Raw genomic sequence first — 18,775 nt, forward strand, 5'->3', positions numbered from 1 at the left:
AAAGATCAATCATGATTTTGATATATTTATCCGAATGTGAAAAATATATTATTTGTAGACGTATGAGTAAAGTTTTCCAAAAATTAAATGGCCATTGTTTCATTGCGAAGAAAAAGGATTTGATTCCAATTTCCAAGTCTCGCCCAAGTCGACGAGGAGGAGGGTCGTGATGGACGACCCCCTCAAACACTCCAAGAATCTTCAGGGCCATTTCAGTAATTGCAAGTATCGTGGCAACACTCTTCCGAAAGACAAGGCATCATCGATCTGGACGACCCCGTCGTACACACCAAAGCCACTGGGGGTATGTCCGTAATTTCACACGTAGTCTGACGTGGGGATCCATGGGTTTTAAGATGGTCCGCCTCTCTCCTAAATCCTAATCCTCTCGCACAGACGATCTTCTCTCATCCACTTAACCTTCAAACTTTCAGACATAAAGAAAAAACAAAAAAAAAGGGTCGTCTGCTATCGTGCGCCATCTAAGGTTCCGGCGACTGTATGAGCGGATCTGGTGGAAATAACGGTGTTGCAACGATGGCAGGAGGAGCAGCAGAACAGCAGTACGCGAAGGCGAAGATATCGGTCTGGTGGGACATAGAGAACTGTCAAGTGCCTAAAGGCTGTGAACCTCATTCGATCGCTCAGAATATAAGTTCCGCTTTAGTTAATATGAACTACTGTGGGCCAGTATCGATATCCGCCTACGGCGACACCAATCGGATCCCTGCCTCCGTTCAGCAAGGTCTCAACAGTACCGGCATCGCCTTGAATCACGTGCCCGCCGGTATATACTCATATTACATCACATGCATAATTCTATGAAACGTAGTCTAGTATCATTTTCAACTGGAAATGATAATTGTGTTTGTTTTCCTTGCTTTAAATTATCAGATTGTGTTGAAAACCGAGTTCATAAACCCTAACACGAAGTATTAAGTATACGTATACTATATTTATTCAAATACATACTAATATTTAAGGAAAAAATAGTTTTTTAAGTTGACTTTTCTTAGTTAGAGTGTTGCACTGAACGGATCATGGCGAATTGAGCTTATGAGCCCTGATATTGGTTATTTGTTTTAATTCAAGGTTAGATCTGTGGATTCAGTGTGCCAAAGGCCTTTTTGATGTATTTTTTGGCAATTTGTAGATGAAGCATGTGGTCAGTGTTGATGTCTGTACTAATATTTGTCATCTATTCTGAACAAATAAAAATTTGACAGTTCTAATGCTTCTAAATGATTCATGCTCAAAGAAAATGCAGTTATCATTTGCTTTTCCAAAATTATCTTTTTGAATTTTGTATATTTGGATTTAGATGACTATGCTTTGGCAAGTTATTATTGTTGATTTTTAGGGTTGATCTTATACCTTTGATGTTCATTGTTTTTCGAAAACATGTTGGTTGTTAATACACTAGATGATTTGCAACGATTTTCTTTTGCATTTTAGGCTAAGTTTTTAATTCAATTTACTTTTTTTTTATCGCCAGCAATCACCACAAGATATTGGTGCCATTGATTTTGGTTCATATGTTTTCTTCATTTTTTTCCCTCTTATTTGTACAATCAAACTATGTTGTAAAATTATGTATTAAATCAAACATTGCATTTGTTTTTGAATGAAGGGAATATTCTAAATTTGATCAAAGTTGGGTATGAAAACTATGGAAGTACACAAATGAACATATTGAATCTATTTATATTGCATTAAACCCTTTTTCTTTTTTCTGTATGCCTGATCTATTGTTATTTACATGATAGTCCCTACCTATCTTAATTAAACTTTTTTTTTAATGATCAGGTGTGAAAGATGCAAGTGACAAGAAAATTTTGGTAGACATGTTATTTTGGGCAGTAGATAACCCTGCCCCATGCAATTATCTGTTAATTTCTGGTGATCGGGATTTCTCAAATGCATTACATCAATTAAGAATGAGGAAATACAACATTCTTTTAGCTCAACCTCAGAAAGCTTCCATTTCCCTCCTTGCAGCTGCTAAAAGTGTATGGCTATGGACCAGTCTTTTGGCTGGAGGTCCACCAATAACTACCGGTGAATCACCCACACCTGATACCACCTACAACCACACTCCACCTCCTAACTCACTACATACTCCGGCTCCCGAGTCAACTCAGAATCAGATGCATCAACCTTTAGATAACAACATATATCCAAACCCCCATCCGGGATTACAGAAATTTTCAAGTTTGGAAATAAGAAGATCAAATGATAGTAAACAAAAAGGGAAGCCTTTAAGGAAAAACCAAAGTCAACCGGTTATTTCAAGAACTTTAAGTCCACCAATTGGGGTGTTAGAAAACCAGACCCATGAGCAATTTTACGCTCGTACCCCTACAACCGGACCAAACCCAAATCACATTCCTATTGGTCAAGATTATTCATGGAACAACACTAGCTACCAACCTCACGCTCCACCGCCTGTAAAGCCGCCCAATAATCTTCCTGGAAGTTTCTTTCCACCTCATTTTATGCCGCCAAGGCCCAATGGATACACCTCTACTTCCTCCACACCGCCATTTGCTCCCGATATTATTAAGCTTAATTTTTCCGACCACCATCCTTTAATGACTAAACCACCACCATCGGGTGGTGGCAGCAACGGGAACGGGCAGCCGAAACAAAACTCCGGCGAGCCGCCGAATTACACAAACAGCCCACAAAAAAGGGGGAATAAGTCTTTGAACAAAAGTCCAGATGTCCAACCAGGATTGGACAGTAGTGGTAGTGGTGTGTGGGGGACACCTGGATGCCCGAAGCCTTCGGAATACGTGCAAGGGCTTATAGGGGTGATTTTACTTGCCTTGAGTACATTGAAAAGTGAAAAGATTATGCCTACGGAAGAGAATATTATTTTTTGCATTCGTTATGGGAATATTTCAAAGCAACGGAATATTGATGTTAAAAAGGCGTTAGAGAGTGCTGTGAAGCAGCAGCTGGTAGTGAAACAGAATCTAGGGAAGTTACCTTTTTTTGTTGGTAAAAATGAGAAACTATGGAGGTGTGTGAACCCTATAGGAAATAATTATAAAGATCACTCCAAAGCTACGTGGGATGAACTTGAGAAATATTTATCAACTCCTTCTGGTCGATCTGCAATTGCAGCTTCTCAATGCAGGTGATCTCTAATTGTCTAATTGTCTACTGTTATGTTTATTTTGTTATTTTTGTAAATAATATGAAGAAATGGAAGTAGAAAGGTATCTGACAAGTTGTTTTTTATGCAAATAAATAGATACGATGCTGCAACTATTATAAAGAATACATGCCTAAAAGATACTGCCTTGGGTGACATTCTTCAGATTCTAAACTTGGCTGTCACAGCAAAAAAATGGATCATACCTCATCAATCTGGATGGCACCCCGTTACTATTACTCTCCCCGAGACAACATCCCCCACCCCCACCCCTGAATTCGAATGGTAGCCCCCACACCCTCACCACTAAAAAAATCAACGAAACAAACACCCTGTTTTTAGTTTTATTAGGTTTAGGAGGTTACACAGTCAATCGCACTTAGTTTTTTCTTTCAAGATCCACAATTGTCAAATTTACTGGCCATTAGTGGCCAACTGTCTGTTGATTTTCTCAAGTTTCATTCACTCTAGAAATATTGTTTGACTAGATCCAGGTCAAACATGCTGGAATGAAATCCCTTTAGGTTGTATCTGTAGAGAAATAGTTGCTTTGAAGACAAGGTCTATCTATCTATGGATCTTGATCTTTACTTTATTTTCCAAGCCATCCATCCATCCATCCATCTATCTGTATACCTCGACAGCTGGACATAGATAAATACCCACCCAACAATCGAACCCTAAGTTGGAACAAACAACAAAATTGAAGATCTTGGTTGCTGATGTTACATAATATGTCCTATACATCGCGGAATGAATTCAAGTGTTAATTTCTATTTTGACAAAAAAATTTCATTGCTTAGGTGAGGGTCTTTGGATGGGGAGGTAAGGTTAGATGAAATCTTGTACATGGCACTTTTTGTATTTGTGCTGGAAGATTGATTGACTTTTCTGGTGAAGTTTTTAAGGGGAAGATGGATGATAAGGAAGTATTTGAGTATGTTGATGATGGAGTAATTGAATATGTTATGTTCTGGAATTGGAACTGGAGAAGATGATGATGAAAAAGTATCGAATATGTTATGTTGTGAAACAATATTGAAGCTTTAAGGCAAACATCATGATGATGATGACAAAGTATTTGAACATGTTATGTTATGTTCTGAAACAGTGAAATTGATGAAGCTGTAAGGGGAAGATGATGATCAATAGCACATTACAGTTGCAAACCATTGATATGTTTCAAAGTGGTTGCCAGTAAGGTAAGGTATGTTTGCCAAATTTAATGAAACGGATGTATTTAAAGATGTGTGTTAATGCTCATCAAGGAAGTAAGTAGGCACCTTGAAACTCTTCACTTGTGTTTGTATATGTATTGTTTTTGCCTTACATAAACTTTTTGGTTTTTGGAACTACGCTTGGTTTTGTATTATATGAACGAACATGAATGAATGTTTATGGAGTTATTTTGGCTTGATTCTAATAACTTGCATGTGGTATTAGATCCATGACAAATAAGTCGTGTACATGTCATAGTCAATTTTGGTTTGGCTTGATGCGTGTTTCTGATTCTAGTGAACATGACCACCCATTTAGTTGGTCCCTTAACTGTTTTTTCTGAAGAAAACTGATGCTTATTAACTGTTCCTGGAATTATTCTGTTTCGGACCCAAATTAGTTAACCCAAGCCCAGTAAATTGATTTTGAAGATTACGTGCAAAGAGGAAAAATGAGTCCTTAAATATGACTTTTTGTTTTATATAAAAATAAATATCATTAGTACTACTATAAAATTCAACACAAACCGTGCATCTACAAATAATCATAGGGATGGCAAAAAAGCCCGAACCCGATGGGGAAACCCGAAACCCGATCATTTTGGGTCGGGTAATGGGTTGTTATCGGGTTCGGGGCAGGGAGTGGGTTATCCTCGTCCCGCCCCGCCCCGCCCCGATTATATATATATATATATATATATATATATATATATATATATATATATATATATATATATATAATGCTTAAAAATTTTTGCTGTTAATTGTACGCGTTCAAATATAAAATACTTATTGTGGACAATTTTTTTAGTTATTAACAATCTGGTGTTAATGATCATTTTTATGTGTTTTGACGTATTAAACAAAACTTAAATCAAATAATTTTTAATATAACGTCCAGTTTATTTTATTAAAGTGATGCATCATGTTTTTAATTTAAAAGAGTTGTTAGAACATGTATATTTTATAAGACATTGGGGTAACCTAAAAGAGAATAAAGATTTCGTTATCAATTGTTGTAAACCCGATAAGATACCCGAAACCCGACGGGGAAACCCGAAACCCAATGGGGCGCCCCGATAAGATACCTGAAAGTTATCGGGGCGGGTTTGGGAATCCATGCCCCGCCCCGAACCCGCCCCATTACCATTCCTAAATAATCAGCGGCTGGTTAGGGACAAAAGCCGGATTTCAATGTGTGTTGTTGATACAAGCTAATACATTGCTAATTCTGTCTCTATGTCCCTAGCTAATTTCGTTGCTAAGCCTTTCGCTAATTCAGTTTTTGACTTGTTGGCATTTATTGATGAATTTACAATGGAAATCTCCACGTCGATTCATATGTTTCTAGTAAGTAAAAAAATCCAAGCCCCTTTCGTGATCCAATGTAAGATTGAGTAGATTATAGAAGATAGAAATCAGAGGCTAAGAGAAAATAAGATCTTGTTTTGATTAGAGGACAGAAAGTCAGATTCAACACACGCAAGGTAAATGGTATATTGTTTTGTAATTAGATTCAACACACGAAGGTAAATAGTATATTGTTTTCTAATCAGATTCAACAAACGAAGGTAAATAAGATATTGTTTTGATTAGAGAACAAAAAGTTCGTTATAGATCTTAGCAAAAAGTATTCTCTCTATTTATCTAACTTCCCCATTATATAGGTTCACAACCCAGAGAATCGGTTAGGAAATGACCAATCAGGTCAAGACATTTAGGCTTGGATAGACCGTCAAACTATTAAGAATTTTTTTTTGAAACGACAAATATATTAAACTACACCTAAATTATTCTACATTTGTCCACGGCGAGACTTAAACCCTTAACCTCAAGAAAAGAAGGCAACACCGGATACTGTTGGGCTAGAAGCCCTTTGGTAAACTATTAAGAAATAACCATTGTGTACATAACTATGAAACATTACTTGCTATCGAAGACTTATATATCTCCCTCTTTGTGCTGAGTCGCGAAAGAAGTCTTCACTTGTTGTGGAACAAAATTCAGAACCACCATTCGTACTGTAATCCACGACCTTGACATCTCACAAACACCAACTTGATCTCGCTCTTCGAATTAATCATGCAAAGCTCAGCTTTCGCAAGAATGTTATTTAGTGTCGTAGTCTTGAAGCAATGTTTATCTGGCAAGTACATCATACAATTTTTCATCACTTTGTTAACCATTGTTTTGTAAACAATACCCCTTGGTTCTTGTTGAATTTGTCCATCTCTCATCTCATCATGCCACTTGGCTGAGCGCAAAGGCCAACAAAAATCTTCTTCAAAAAATCTGCAATCTCTACACCCATCTTACATAACTCCATAAAGTAAAATATGATCATATTATTTAAGTGCAAAAGTTGATTCACATACTTTGTCTTCTCTTTAGAAAGAATATATGAACCAATTATATGGATTTAACTGTGGTAGATTAGCAAAATAGAATGCACAATCTTGGTTGTCACTTCCCCTTAACGCTTCGAATTTACGATTCAAAAATTCATCATTCATACTTTCAGCTTCACACTCGCAAACAACTGATATCTTCTTCAAACTCCAAACCTCGTATTGAGGTCTAGATTGCGACACATAAAACTCAAAAAGTTTTCTGTTCATTGCACCAAGCAACCTTATATGTGTTCTGAAAGCTTCTAAATAAAAAAGCTTTAGCTGTCATCAGGAAGTCCAACCGGAAATCTACTTTGTTATCAACAATAAAAGATCTCAGATTAAGCCGATATATATTGAGCCTTCTTTATCGCTTCATCCATCATACGTTTAACGATCCATTTTGGCCATAATGCATTACGAGTTAAGTCCACAACTTCTTTTTCACTTTGCTCTGCCTCCTTTTGATCCAATTCAATCTACAATTATTTCAATCCTTCAACCTCCTCATCATTCTTCCTTTTTTTTCTTTTTCGTCATTAGGATCAACTTCTGGTGGAGTAGAAATTGTAAGAGCAGAATTTGACCCTGAAGGTATAGACAGAACAACACCTTCTAATCTCTTCTTTATATTTGGATAGCCTAGGGCAATCTTGTTAGCAGTAACATGTTTCTTAACCATTTTGGAACAAAATATGGTTTAGCAATACGAACCCTTTTCCCCCCTTGTTGTGAAGTAGAACCACTACTCACAACACCATATATAGGCAACTGCGAAAGCAGGGGTTGAAGCTTCTGATTAAGCATCTGTAACATGTAGTCACCATGTGGAGCATCCTTTTCTTCAACGATGCGTACAACCCTTTGATTAATTTCAAAGTTCTGGCCCTGCACTAACAAGATCTCATCATCTTTCTTTTCTAGATCAAGTTTGAATCGAGAAAGTTCTTGTTTTAGTGAATTGATTTTCACATTTCTTCTCTAGATCTCATCAACCATATGTGCTTCAGTGTCGTAATGTGCAACCAAAGTGTTTATATAAGAAGTAAAATTTGCATTGTGAACTGAGTTATCATTCAAAATCAAAGTCTTCAAATCTTTCACTTCTCGAAGAGTTGCCTCCATCTTCATAGCATTCTCTTTCACAAACTTCTCATTCTCCTCAAGCAATCGCTTATTTTGCGAAAGCAGAGTTTTCACTATGGCTTTATGTACTAACATCATATTTTGAAAATTGCTTCCAAAGAACTCCCCAAGGAAGACCCATGCATAATAGAGTAAGCCCGACAAAACCTCGTGTCCGCGGGCTCCCCTAAGCACATGGCGCCCGCAGAGAAGGCTTGGCCCCGCCAGTGGCACCTTCTACTCTATGACAAAGCATGACAACTCTAGACGACAAGGGGGATGCTCAAGGCATTACCACCTGAACCAATCGTTAGCTCTAACAAAACGAGGATCATGATTGCCCAATCAGCACGCCCGATCCTGTCGGGTGTGATGCCCTTGTCTTGTACGAACTATCAAGAGGCCTCAGTATAAAAGGCCTCCTCCAATGCCCAGAAAGGTAATTCGCTCTCTCCCAGTTAATCTCAAAACAATCCAAGTCTATCCACTGACTTGACCGTCAAAGCTTTTTCTCGGGACCACCCTCCCAGAGAACTACTGATGGTTCTTTCCTATTGTGGCCTTGTAGGTTCACCGAAGTAATCAGAGCTAGTGAAGAATGTCGCCGAGAGATGAGGTCACATCATTTGGCGCCATCCGGTGTGTTACGAACAACAAACCAAAAGCACACCTCACAACACCTAAAGAGGACAAGCGGCAACAATGGTGGAGTTAGTGGAACACCGATGAGCCCCATCAGATCCATGATGTCGTTGGAACCAATCACCACTCCCACATTCATACCTCAGCAGCTAACAACGGTTATTGGTGAAGCACCACAACAAGGTGGCTTGACAATAACAAGTGTTTCGATAAGCAAACTATGGAGGCCTGCCACCAAAGGTTTGACGTCCTCTGCCACTGCATTGACACAAAATGATCCACCACATAGCCAACAACTGACAACGATATCGAGTAGCACGACACCACCAACGATAGACAATGCTAGCGGTATGCTCACCTTTTCACAAGCACCTTCTCTAAACTAGATGATAATAGAAAAAATGACAGCCTTCTAAACACCCTCTGTAACATCCCAAAATTCAAGACCAAAAATTTCATTTTTAATATAGCAATTTATGAAACAATTTATAGAAAACATCATCAAGTTAATTCATTTCATAAAATCCATAGATCATAAGTCTCATAAACATGTCATAACATCGTAACAATGTCAGAGTACAAATCCCAAGAATCTCATATGCGGAAATCGTGTGTGCGATGCGCTGCTACCGTACCGGCTTCTTTCCCTTCGAATAAGAAGGACCTAAAACAATACTGAAAACCGTAAACATAAAGCTTAGTGAGTTCCCCCATCATACCACATACCATACATATCACATACTCTCTAACATATCCAGGTACTAGCAACCCCTTCGGTCTCTTTCAACCGGTATCTTGCTATAACACCTGATTCCTGGTATGCCTTTTTATTCAAGTAGTTTGTGTTTTTCTCTAGGAATCGGCGAGTTGGGGGATCAAATCGTCGAGTAGGATCGTGACCCGCAGACATTTTAAGTGACCCACTCGACGAGTCGGGTGACTAACTCGGCGAGTAGGTGCTAGAAGAGTGTAACCCTAAATCTGAGGGTTTGCACCCTGTATAAACACATTAACTCAGCCTCTCTTGTCCCTAACACTCCCCTAAAGGTGCATATCGAAACCCTAGCCGTTTGTGTGTGTGTTAAGGCCATTTTGGTGTTCTTGGTTGGTTTGTGGAGCTTGGAAGGAAGGAGGAAACTTGGGACTTCGAGTTGGGACTTGTGGATCCAGAGATCTTACCCCATTTTCAGCTTCATCAAAGTAAATGCCCCTGTCTCGACTGATCTATGTGCTTATTCATCTTTGGAATTGGGATTTTATGGCTTTCTAAGCCATTTTCGGATTATGAGGGATTGACTGGGGATTGACCTCAGATTTGGGCCTTAAGAGGGGTCTCATGGCATAAAGGTGCCAACTTTATGGTCATGAGATCCCCATGCACATTGTAGAGCACTTTCTATGGATTTTTGAGCTAAAAGCCCCATGCATATGCATCAATCTTGGAACTTTACGTATAAAATGGACATTAGGAGGCTAGATCTATGGTTTTGGTGTGTTAAATCCCATTTAAATCGACTGTATAGTAATGGTCAAGGTTGGACTCGGCGAGTTGTTCTTGGAACTCGGCGAGCCAGTGAGCATTGAACACCAAATCCTTTCTGAGGATGGATCAGTTGTTAGGAAGGAGGTCCGTTGGTTGTTTAGACACAAAAAGGACCTGGACCTCATGGGAGTCGGCGAGTGGATTGAGCAGACTTGGAGAGTCTAAGGCAATCTCCTAACATTTGAAGATGGACCCGACGAGTTGTTCATACAACTCGACGAGTCATAGACTAGACAAGTTCTTATGAGGGAGATGAACTCGAAGAGTTCAAGAATGAACTCAACGAGTCGGATGAAGATGGTCCCGATATTACTATTGAAGGAGAACCCATCGTGTTCTTGCTAGACTTGACGAGATGAGTCGGGGTTTGTATCGGGATAGAGGAGCATGGACTCGACGAGTTGGTAGGCCAACTCGGTGAGTCAGGTCAACTTGATGTTGACTTTGACCAATGTTGACTTCGACTGGACTTAGGTTGACCCTGGTTAGGGTTGTATGTTTTATTCATTGACTTAGAAGGGTTTTCATGTAAGGAGTGAGGAGTCGAGGAGAGTCGATCTTCATGCAGAAGACAATTCAGACACTACACGACATCGAGGTGAGTTACCTTCCAGTAAGGGTGGGTAGACGGCCACAATGCCGCCCCACCAACAGGGGTATTTGGTAGATGATTGTCTTTATGATAATTATCTTGGTATGGTTACATGTTTTGTTCATGAGATATGCATGTGTGATATACTATGTGTTTAGAAGGGATTGGTTGTCCCTGACATCGGTCTTTAGGATTGAAGGGTAGGATAGTACCTAGTTATGCCTGACTGTATGATTATATCTTGTTACTGTATGCTAGTGCTAGGGGTGAAAAAACCCCCAGTGTAGTTGAAAGATACTGCTGGCGTGTACCGGTTGAAAGATACCGATGATGGTTACTGGTTGAAAGATATCGATGGAAGTTACCGGTTGTAAGATACCGATGATGTTATATGGTATGTGGTATGATGGGGGAACTCACTAAGCCTCGTGCTTACAGTTTCAGTTTTGGTTTCAGGTACCTCTTTGTCTAAGGGGAAGGAGCCAGCAGGGTAGCAGCGCATCACACACATGGGTTCCACATCGGATTTTCTGGGATTGTACTATGATTTTCATTGTTCCTGATGATATGGTTTTTGAGACATGACTTTATGTTTTATAAATGATGTAATGTTGACAATGTTTTGGTAACATGCTCTATGATTTACTCAATCTCAAAATGAAATTTTTGGCCTCGAAATTTGGGATGTTACAAGTTGGTATCAGAGCTCTGGTTTGAGGGATTCGGACACACCCTCAGGAGTGTCTAAACTCAAACCGAGGGACTAAAAGATTTTTACAAAGAAAATGGTTTTCTAAAATCTAAGTTAAGGAATTTTGAGAAAGATAAGGTGTGTGATACATGTGACCGGCCGGGCTCAAGTAAGTTTTCCCCAAGATACCATACTTGCTATGTTATGTTTATGATTCTGAGAATTGCATGCTAGATAGGGCTAAGGACCTAGGGAGGATGCCTTGAATGCCTGTTGTATGAGCTGTATGATAGGACTTCTTAGTCAACAGTAGGATGGCCTTATTAGGTTATGTTTGATTTGGTTACTCAATGCGCAAATGCTGCTTGCTTTGTGCTATAGAGTTCTGGTCAACTTTAACTAACTAGTGAGCGGATATGTAGCAGTATCCGTAATCTAGTTAGAGGGAGGTGGTGAGGACTCCTAGTGCAACTGATGGCGGAGAGTAGGTCGGGGGTGCCCTAGGGAAGCCTAGGATGAGGTCAGTGGAAAAGGTATCGGTAAAAGGGACTTGATGAAGTCGAAGCAATCCTTGAGGAAAGTACGGATAGATGTGGAAGGTAGTATGGGCCCGTACTACTGGAAGCAGAGGATCCGTACTCGAGTCAAGGAGGGCCGAGATGGAACCAGGAAACTTGAAAGTGTGGGAGACCTCTCGGAAGTATATATGATCCTGATATTTGTATGTTTACTCTCAGAATGGTGGTCACGCGACATTGAGCGGGAGGTTCAGGATCTGGATCAGGATCGGGCTTGGGTGCGGGATCCGAGCATGTTGATGATGGGTTACCCTAGTTCATCGCGTTTGTGATCATGAGAGGTATCCTTGATGTGACCCCGGTCATTTTCGAGTCGATTAAGGAGGGGATCGTGGAGCTGATGGAGGATCGCCTTCGAGCATTCAGGAGTGATGTGGAGTCTAGCCAGACGGGCACGTGTATACTGTCCTTTAAGGACTTCAGAGGGAGTGATGCGCTGGATTTCCATGGGGTGAAGGACCCATTGCTGCTAGGAGATGGATCACAAACATCGAGTCTGCGTAGTTGACAAGCTTCTGCCCAGAAGGGTCGAAGGTCCGTTTTGCTGTAGGATGCTTGAGGGATCGAGCCGGAGATTGGTAGGAGTTGATTGGTGATACGTTGGGAGCCTTAACCATCGAGGCTATGACGTGGTAAGAATTCGTGACCCGATTCAGGGTCGAGTTTGCACCAGCTGTGGAGCTTTAGCAGCTGGTCAAGGAGTTCTTGGATATGAGATAGACTACGGAGATTGTGGCGGAAATCACCGCCAAGTTCTGGGAGAGGCTTTTGTTGGTGCCCCAGTATGCGGGAGATGAGGACATGATGAGGAACCGCTACCATGACATGCTACGAGCTGACTTCCAAGAGCATGTCAGTTTTTCAGCTTGCCCTACCCTGGATTCCATGATTGCTAGGGCAAGGGAGAGGGAGATTGATTTGGAGCACATCTGGAAGAGGTAGGCAGAGGAGGTACAGACGGCAGGGGCTTTGGGGAAGAAGCCCAAGGGATCCGATGGTAGGCCGAAAGGCCAATCAGGGCGGGACCGATGTGAGAAATACGTTCGGTTACATGAGGGAGTTTGCCGCACTGGGCCGGGTTCAGGCTGCTATAAGCGTGGCAATATTGGGCATTTTGGTAGAGATTGTACTGGACCTACTCTTGTGATTCAGACGTCAGACCTGATTTGCTTTCATTGCAATCAGAGGGGCCATAAAAAAGCCAATTGCCCCAGGTTAACAGCAACAACAGCAGCAACGGCGCTGACAATGGCGCCAACTCCGGTGACTGCGAGGGTTACAAATGGCCGGAAGGTCAAGTTGGAGGCTCCAGTGGTGCAGAGCCGAGCATTTCAGCTGTCAGCCGAGGAGGCACACGGTGCACCCGATGTGGTGACAGGTATGATTCTTCCTCTCAGATATTTTATTTTATGTCGTTATGATTTTTATATGTTATATGTGTGTGCTCTGTTTAGGATTGTTCCATGTGAATGGTATCCCAGTTCAGGTGCTACCCGATCGTTTGTCTCTCTTGCGCTTAGTAAGAAGTTTCCTGAGTCTTCGGGTATGTTGGATTGCCCTCTAGAGGTCGAGATTGCGGACGACCGGTCAGTGCGAGCATCAGAGGTGTACTGGGATTGTGTTTTGAGGTTGTTTGAGGAACATTACCTGGTACACTTGGTTCCTATACATTGCGGACGACCGGTCAGTGGGAGCATCAGAGGTTATTATCGGTATGGATTGGCTAAGTCCCAATGAGGCGGTGATTGACTGCGCGCAACAGTTAGTGCGGATCAGGGCCCCAAGTGGGGGAGAGCTGGTAGTTCAGGGCGAGAGGCCACAACAAGGACCAGCTTTATGTTCGACAGCGAGGGCTAGGCGCTACCTTCAGCAGGGTTGTGTAGGATATGTCGCCTATATTGTGGATACTCGGGAGGCGGGAAGGGTGACGGTGGGCGATGTGCCCGTAGTACGAGAGTTTGCGGATGTATTGCCTGAGGAGTTGCTTAGGATACCTCCGTAGAGGCAGGTAGGGTTCAGGATCGACCTAGTTCCCGGTGCCGCTCCGATAGCCAAGGCACCGTATCGGTTGGCTCCTCCTGAGATGCAGGAGTTGTCTACATAGCTACAGGAGCTGTTAGACAAGGGATTCATTAGACCGAGCAGTTCCCCCTGGGGAGCCCCGATTCTATTTGTGAAGAAGAAGGACGAGTCGCATCGGATGTGTATAGATTATCGAGAGCTGAATAAGGTAACGGTAAAGAACCGTTACCCACTCCTGAGGATCGATGACCTCTTTGACCAGCTACAGGGAGCATCTTGGTTGTCCAAGATTGATTTGCGTTCAGGGTATCATCAGATGAGGGTTAGAGAGGAGGATGTGTAAAAGACTGCTTTTTGGATACGTTATGGGCACCATGAGTTTGTGGTGATGCCTTTTGGGCTCACCAATGCTCCTGCCGCGTTCATGGATCTCATGAACCGTGTGTGCAGACTGATGTTGGATCGGTCTGTGATAGTTTTCATCAATGACATCTTGTTCTATTCCAAGACGCGAGAGCAGCATGAGGAGCACTTGCAGGAGGTTCTGGATGCTTTGAGGAAGGAGAGCTTGTATTCTAAGTTCTCCAAGTGTGAGCTCTGGTTACGCGAGGTGTAGTTTCTTGGGTACCTTGTCAACCAGGATGGGATTTCGGTTGATCTAGCCAAGGTAGAGGCCGTGATGAGGTGGGAGGTTCCGAGGTCTCCACTTCGGAGCTTCCTGGGACTGGCATGCTATTATCGGAGATTCATTCATGACTTCTCTAAGATAGTCGTGCCCTTGACCTGGCTGACGAGGAAAGCCGTGGTCTTTCGTTGGGGGCCTGATAAGTAGGCTGCATTCGAGACATTGAGACAGAGATTGTGCGAGGCGCCGATCATAGCCCTGCCAGAGGGCATGTAGGATTTTGTTGTATACTGCGATGCATCCATCTCGGGCTTGGGCGCAGTTTTGATGCAGAGAGGGCATGTTATTGCTTACTCTTCGAGGCAGCTGAAGCCTCACGGGGCGAACTACCCGACACATGATTTGGAGTTGGGGGCTGTTGTGTTTGCCCTCAAGATTTGGTGTCATTACCTCTATGGGGTTCGTTGTACTATTTACACGGACCACAAGAGCCTGAGGTATCTCATGGACCAGCCAAATCTAAATATGAGGCAACGTCGGTGGTTTGATGTGGTAAAGGATTGTGACTGCGAGATCCTCTACCACCCGAGGAAGGCCAATATGGTGGCCGACACGCTTAGCCGCAAGGCAGTGCTGATCAGGGATATTTATATGAGGATGACGGTGGTGACTACGTTGTTGGAGCGGATTCGGGAGGCCCAACAGGGGGCCCTAAAGGAGGAACATTGGAAGAGTGAGCGGATTGTGGGTCAGGTTCCCTGCTTCGACTATGACAATCGGGGATTGTTGACTCTTCACTGTAGACCGTGGGTTCCATATCATGGGGGTGTGAGGCAGGTATTGATGGAAGAGGCGCACAGATCCAGGTTCTTTGTTCATCCCGGGGCGACGAAGATGTACAGGGATCTCTGTCTTGATTATTGGTAGCCCTGTATGAAGAGGGATGTGCCTGGTTTGTGGAAAGGTGCCTGACCTGCAGGAAGGTCAAGGCTGAGCACCAGAGACCTCACGGCAAGGTCCTGTCGTTGGGTATCCTGTTGTAGAAATGGGAAAACATTACGATGGATTTTATCACAAAGCTTCCCAGGACCGCGCGAGGAGTGGATTCGATTTGGGTCATCGTCGATCGATTGACCAAGGGTGCCCATTTTATTCCGATTCAGGAGAGCATTTTGGCCGAAAAGTTGGCCGACATCTATATCAGGGAAGTGGTGGCACGGAACGGGGTGCCAGTATCGGTGATTTCAGAGATGTACAGTTCACTTCGAGGTTTTGGAAGAAGTTTCATGACGAGCTGGGTACTCGTCTACATTTTAGCACTGGTTTTCATCCGCAGACTGATGATCAGAGTGAGTGGACCATCCAAACTTTGGAGGATATGTTGTGGGCGTGCGTTCTAGACTTCAGAGGTAGTTGGGATACTTATCTTTCGTTGGCAGAGCTCTTCTATAACAATAGTTATCATGCGAGCATCGACCGTCCCCCTTTCGAGACGTTGTATGAGTGGAAGTGCAGGACCCCGATATGTTGGCGTGAGGTAGGCCAGAGGGTCATGGGGTGCATCAAAGTGGTACTAAAGACTACGGAGAGGATCCATCAGGTCCGGAGCAAGCTTCAGACTGCTCAGAGTCGGCATAAAAGTTATGCCGACAAGCGTCGATCAAACCTGGAGTTCAGGTCGGGGATATGGTCCTCCTGAAAGTGTCGCCTTGGAAAGGCGTCATTCGATTCAGGAAGCAGGGCAAGTTAGGCCGCAGGTATATCGGACCTTTTAGGGTTATAGCTCGAGTGGGCAAGGTGGCGTATAGGCTGGATCTGCCAGCTGAACTCATTCAGATTCATAGCACCTTTAACGTTTCCCAGATGCGGAAATGTTTGGTGGATGATCCGACAGTGGTGCTTTTTTAGGACATTCGGGTCGATGACAGCCTGAACTACATCGAGCGGCTAGTGGCGATACTTGATAGGAAATCAAAGGATCTGAGGGACAAGAGAGTGGAGCTGGTAAAGGTGCAGTGGCAGCACCGAAGGGGCTCCTGGGAGCCAGAGGACGAGATGAGGGAGCATTACCCCGAGCTTTTTCAGGATCGAGCAACAGTCTTCGAGGATGAAGTCTAAGATAAGTGGGGGAGATTTGTAACACCTGATTCCTGGTATGTCTTTTTATTCAAGAAGTTTGTGTTTTTCTCTAGGACTCGACGAGTTGGGGGATCAACTCGTTGAATAGGATCGTGACTCGTGGACATTTTAAGTGACCTACTCGACGAGTCGGGTGACTGACTCGGAGAGTAGGTGTTGGGAGAGTGTTACCCTAAATTTGAGGGTTTGCACCCTATATAAACACCTTAACTCAGCCTCCCTTGTCCCTAACACCCCCTAAAGCTACATATCGAAACCCTTGCCGTTTGTGTGTGTTAAGGCCATTTTGGTGTTCTTGGTTGGATCAGTTGTTAGGAAGGAGGTCCCTTGGTTGTTTAGACACGAAAAAGGACCTGGACATCATGGGACTCGGTGAGTCCAAGGCAATCTCCCAACCTTTGAAGATGGACTCGACGAGTTGTTCATACAACTCGACGAGTCATAGACTGGACAAGTTCTTATGAGGGAGATGAACTCGACGAGTTCAAGAATGAACTCGACGAGTCGGATGAAGATGGTCCCGATGTTACTATTGAAGGAGAACCCGTCGAGTTCTTGCTAGACTCGACGAGTTGAGTTGGGGTTTGTATCGGGATAAAGGAGCATGGACTCGACGAGTTGGTAGGCCAACTTGGCGAGTTAGGTCAACTTGATGTTGACTTTGACCAATGTTGACTTCGACTAGACTTGGGTTGACCCTGGTTAGGGTTGTATGTTTTATTCATTGACTTAGAAGGGTTTTCATGTAGGGAGTAAGGAGTCAAGGAGAGTCGATCTTCACGCAGAAGACAATTTAGACACTACATGACATCGAGGTGAGTTACCTTCCAGTAAGGGTGGGTCGACGGCCACAATGCCGGCCCACCAACAGGGGTATTTGGTAGATGATTGTCTTTATGATAATTATCTTGGTATGGTTACATGTTTTGGTCATGAGATATGCCTGTGTGATATGCTATGTGTTTAGAAGGGATTGGTTGTCCCTGACATCGGTCTTTAGGATCGAAGGGTAGGACAGTACCTAGTTATGCCTGACTGTATGATTATATCTTGTTACTGTATGCTAGTGCTAGGGGTGAAAAAACCCCCAGTGTAGTTGAAAGATACTGCTGGCGTGTACCGGTTGAAAGATACCGATGATGGTTACCGGTAGAAAGATACCGATGACAGTTACCGATGATGTTATATGGTATGTGGTATGATGGGGGAACTCACAAAGCCTCGTGCTTACAGTTTCAGTCTTGGTTTCAGGTACCTCTTCGTCTAAGGGGAAGGAGCCAGCAGAGTAGCAACGCATCACACACGTGATTTCCGCATCGAATTTTCTGGGATTGTACTCTGATTTTTATTGTTCCTGATGATATAGTTTTTGATACATGACTTTATGTTTATATAAATGTTGTAATGTTGACAATGTTTTGGTAACTTGCTCTATGATTTACTCAATCTCAAAATGAAATTTTTGGCCTCGAAATTTCGGATGTTACACTTGCCTAGCATATCAGGGTGCTGGCCTACCCCGTCGTTCTTGTCGACCGGTACCGGGGACTATTTCATCCCTTACTTCTACCACATAGCATCCTAGTGCATAAACATACAAGTCATATACTGCCTAGCTTATCTGGGTGTTGGCATACCCCTTCGGCCCTATCGAACGGTACTGGGGTCTATCCTACCCCTCCTATCACATATCACATAACATCATAGCATACTAGCATATAAACATAACAGATAGCGACATACCAAATAATTATCACAAAGACAATCATCCCTACTATAACTCTTACTAGTGGGCCGACCTTGGTGCCTTAGACCGACTTCTACTGGAAGGTAACTCACCTCAATGTCGTGCAGTAGCTGAGCTGTCTTCGGTTCTAGAAATCAACTCTCCTCAAACTCCTACACATAACATATCTTTTAATTACTCATTCATACGCAGGGTCAACTCTGGTCAATGGTCAAGGTTAAAGTTCAACTCTCTCGTCCAAGTCTTCTGGTTAACTTAACTCACTGAGTTGGTCAATCAACTCGTCGAGTTCCTAGGTCCATAA

The 18,775-nt window shown here is 42.9% G+C and overlaps 1 protein-coding gene across 1 annotated transcript; it reads left to right on the top strand.

Moving 5' to 3' along the window:
- Window positions 1-212: 212 nt before the first annotated feature.
- On the top strand, window positions 213-4,586 carry LOC111915342 (uncharacterized). Its single transcript, XM_023911004.3, has 3 exons — window positions 213-787; window positions 1,807-3,142; window positions 3,260-4,586. Exons 1-3 carry the CDS (start codon window positions 502-504, stop codon window positions 3,447-3,449), a joined length of 1,812 nt encoding a protein of 603 aa, XP_023766772.1. The 5' UTR covers window positions 213-501; the 3' UTR covers window positions 3,450-4,586.
- The last annotated feature ends 14,189 nt before the right edge of the window (window positions 4,587-18,775 follow it).

This window comes from Lactuca sativa, chromosome 9, assembly GCF_002870075.4.
Source record: "Lactuca sativa cultivar Salinas chromosome 9, Lsat_Salinas_v11, whole genome shotgun sequence".
In the NCBI taxonomy this organism is placed as follows: domain Eukaryota; kingdom Viridiplantae; phylum Streptophyta; class Magnoliopsida; order Asterales; family Asteraceae; genus Lactuca; species Lactuca sativa.

Excerpts from the sequence above, each read along its gene's own strand:
- LOC111915342 (XM_023911004.3), top strand. The coding sequence starts at position 502 with ATGAGCGGATCTGGTGGAAATAACGGTGTTGCAACGATGGCAGGAGGA. Across the intron at positions 788-1,806 it reads CTTGAATCACGTGCCCGCCG|GTGTGAAAGATGCAAGTGAC; the intron begins GTATATACTCAT and ends TTTAATGATCAG. Across the intron at positions 3,143-3,259 it reads ATTGCAGCTTCTCAATGCAG|ATACGATGCTGCAACTATTA; the intron begins GTGATCTCTAAT and ends GCAAATAAATAG.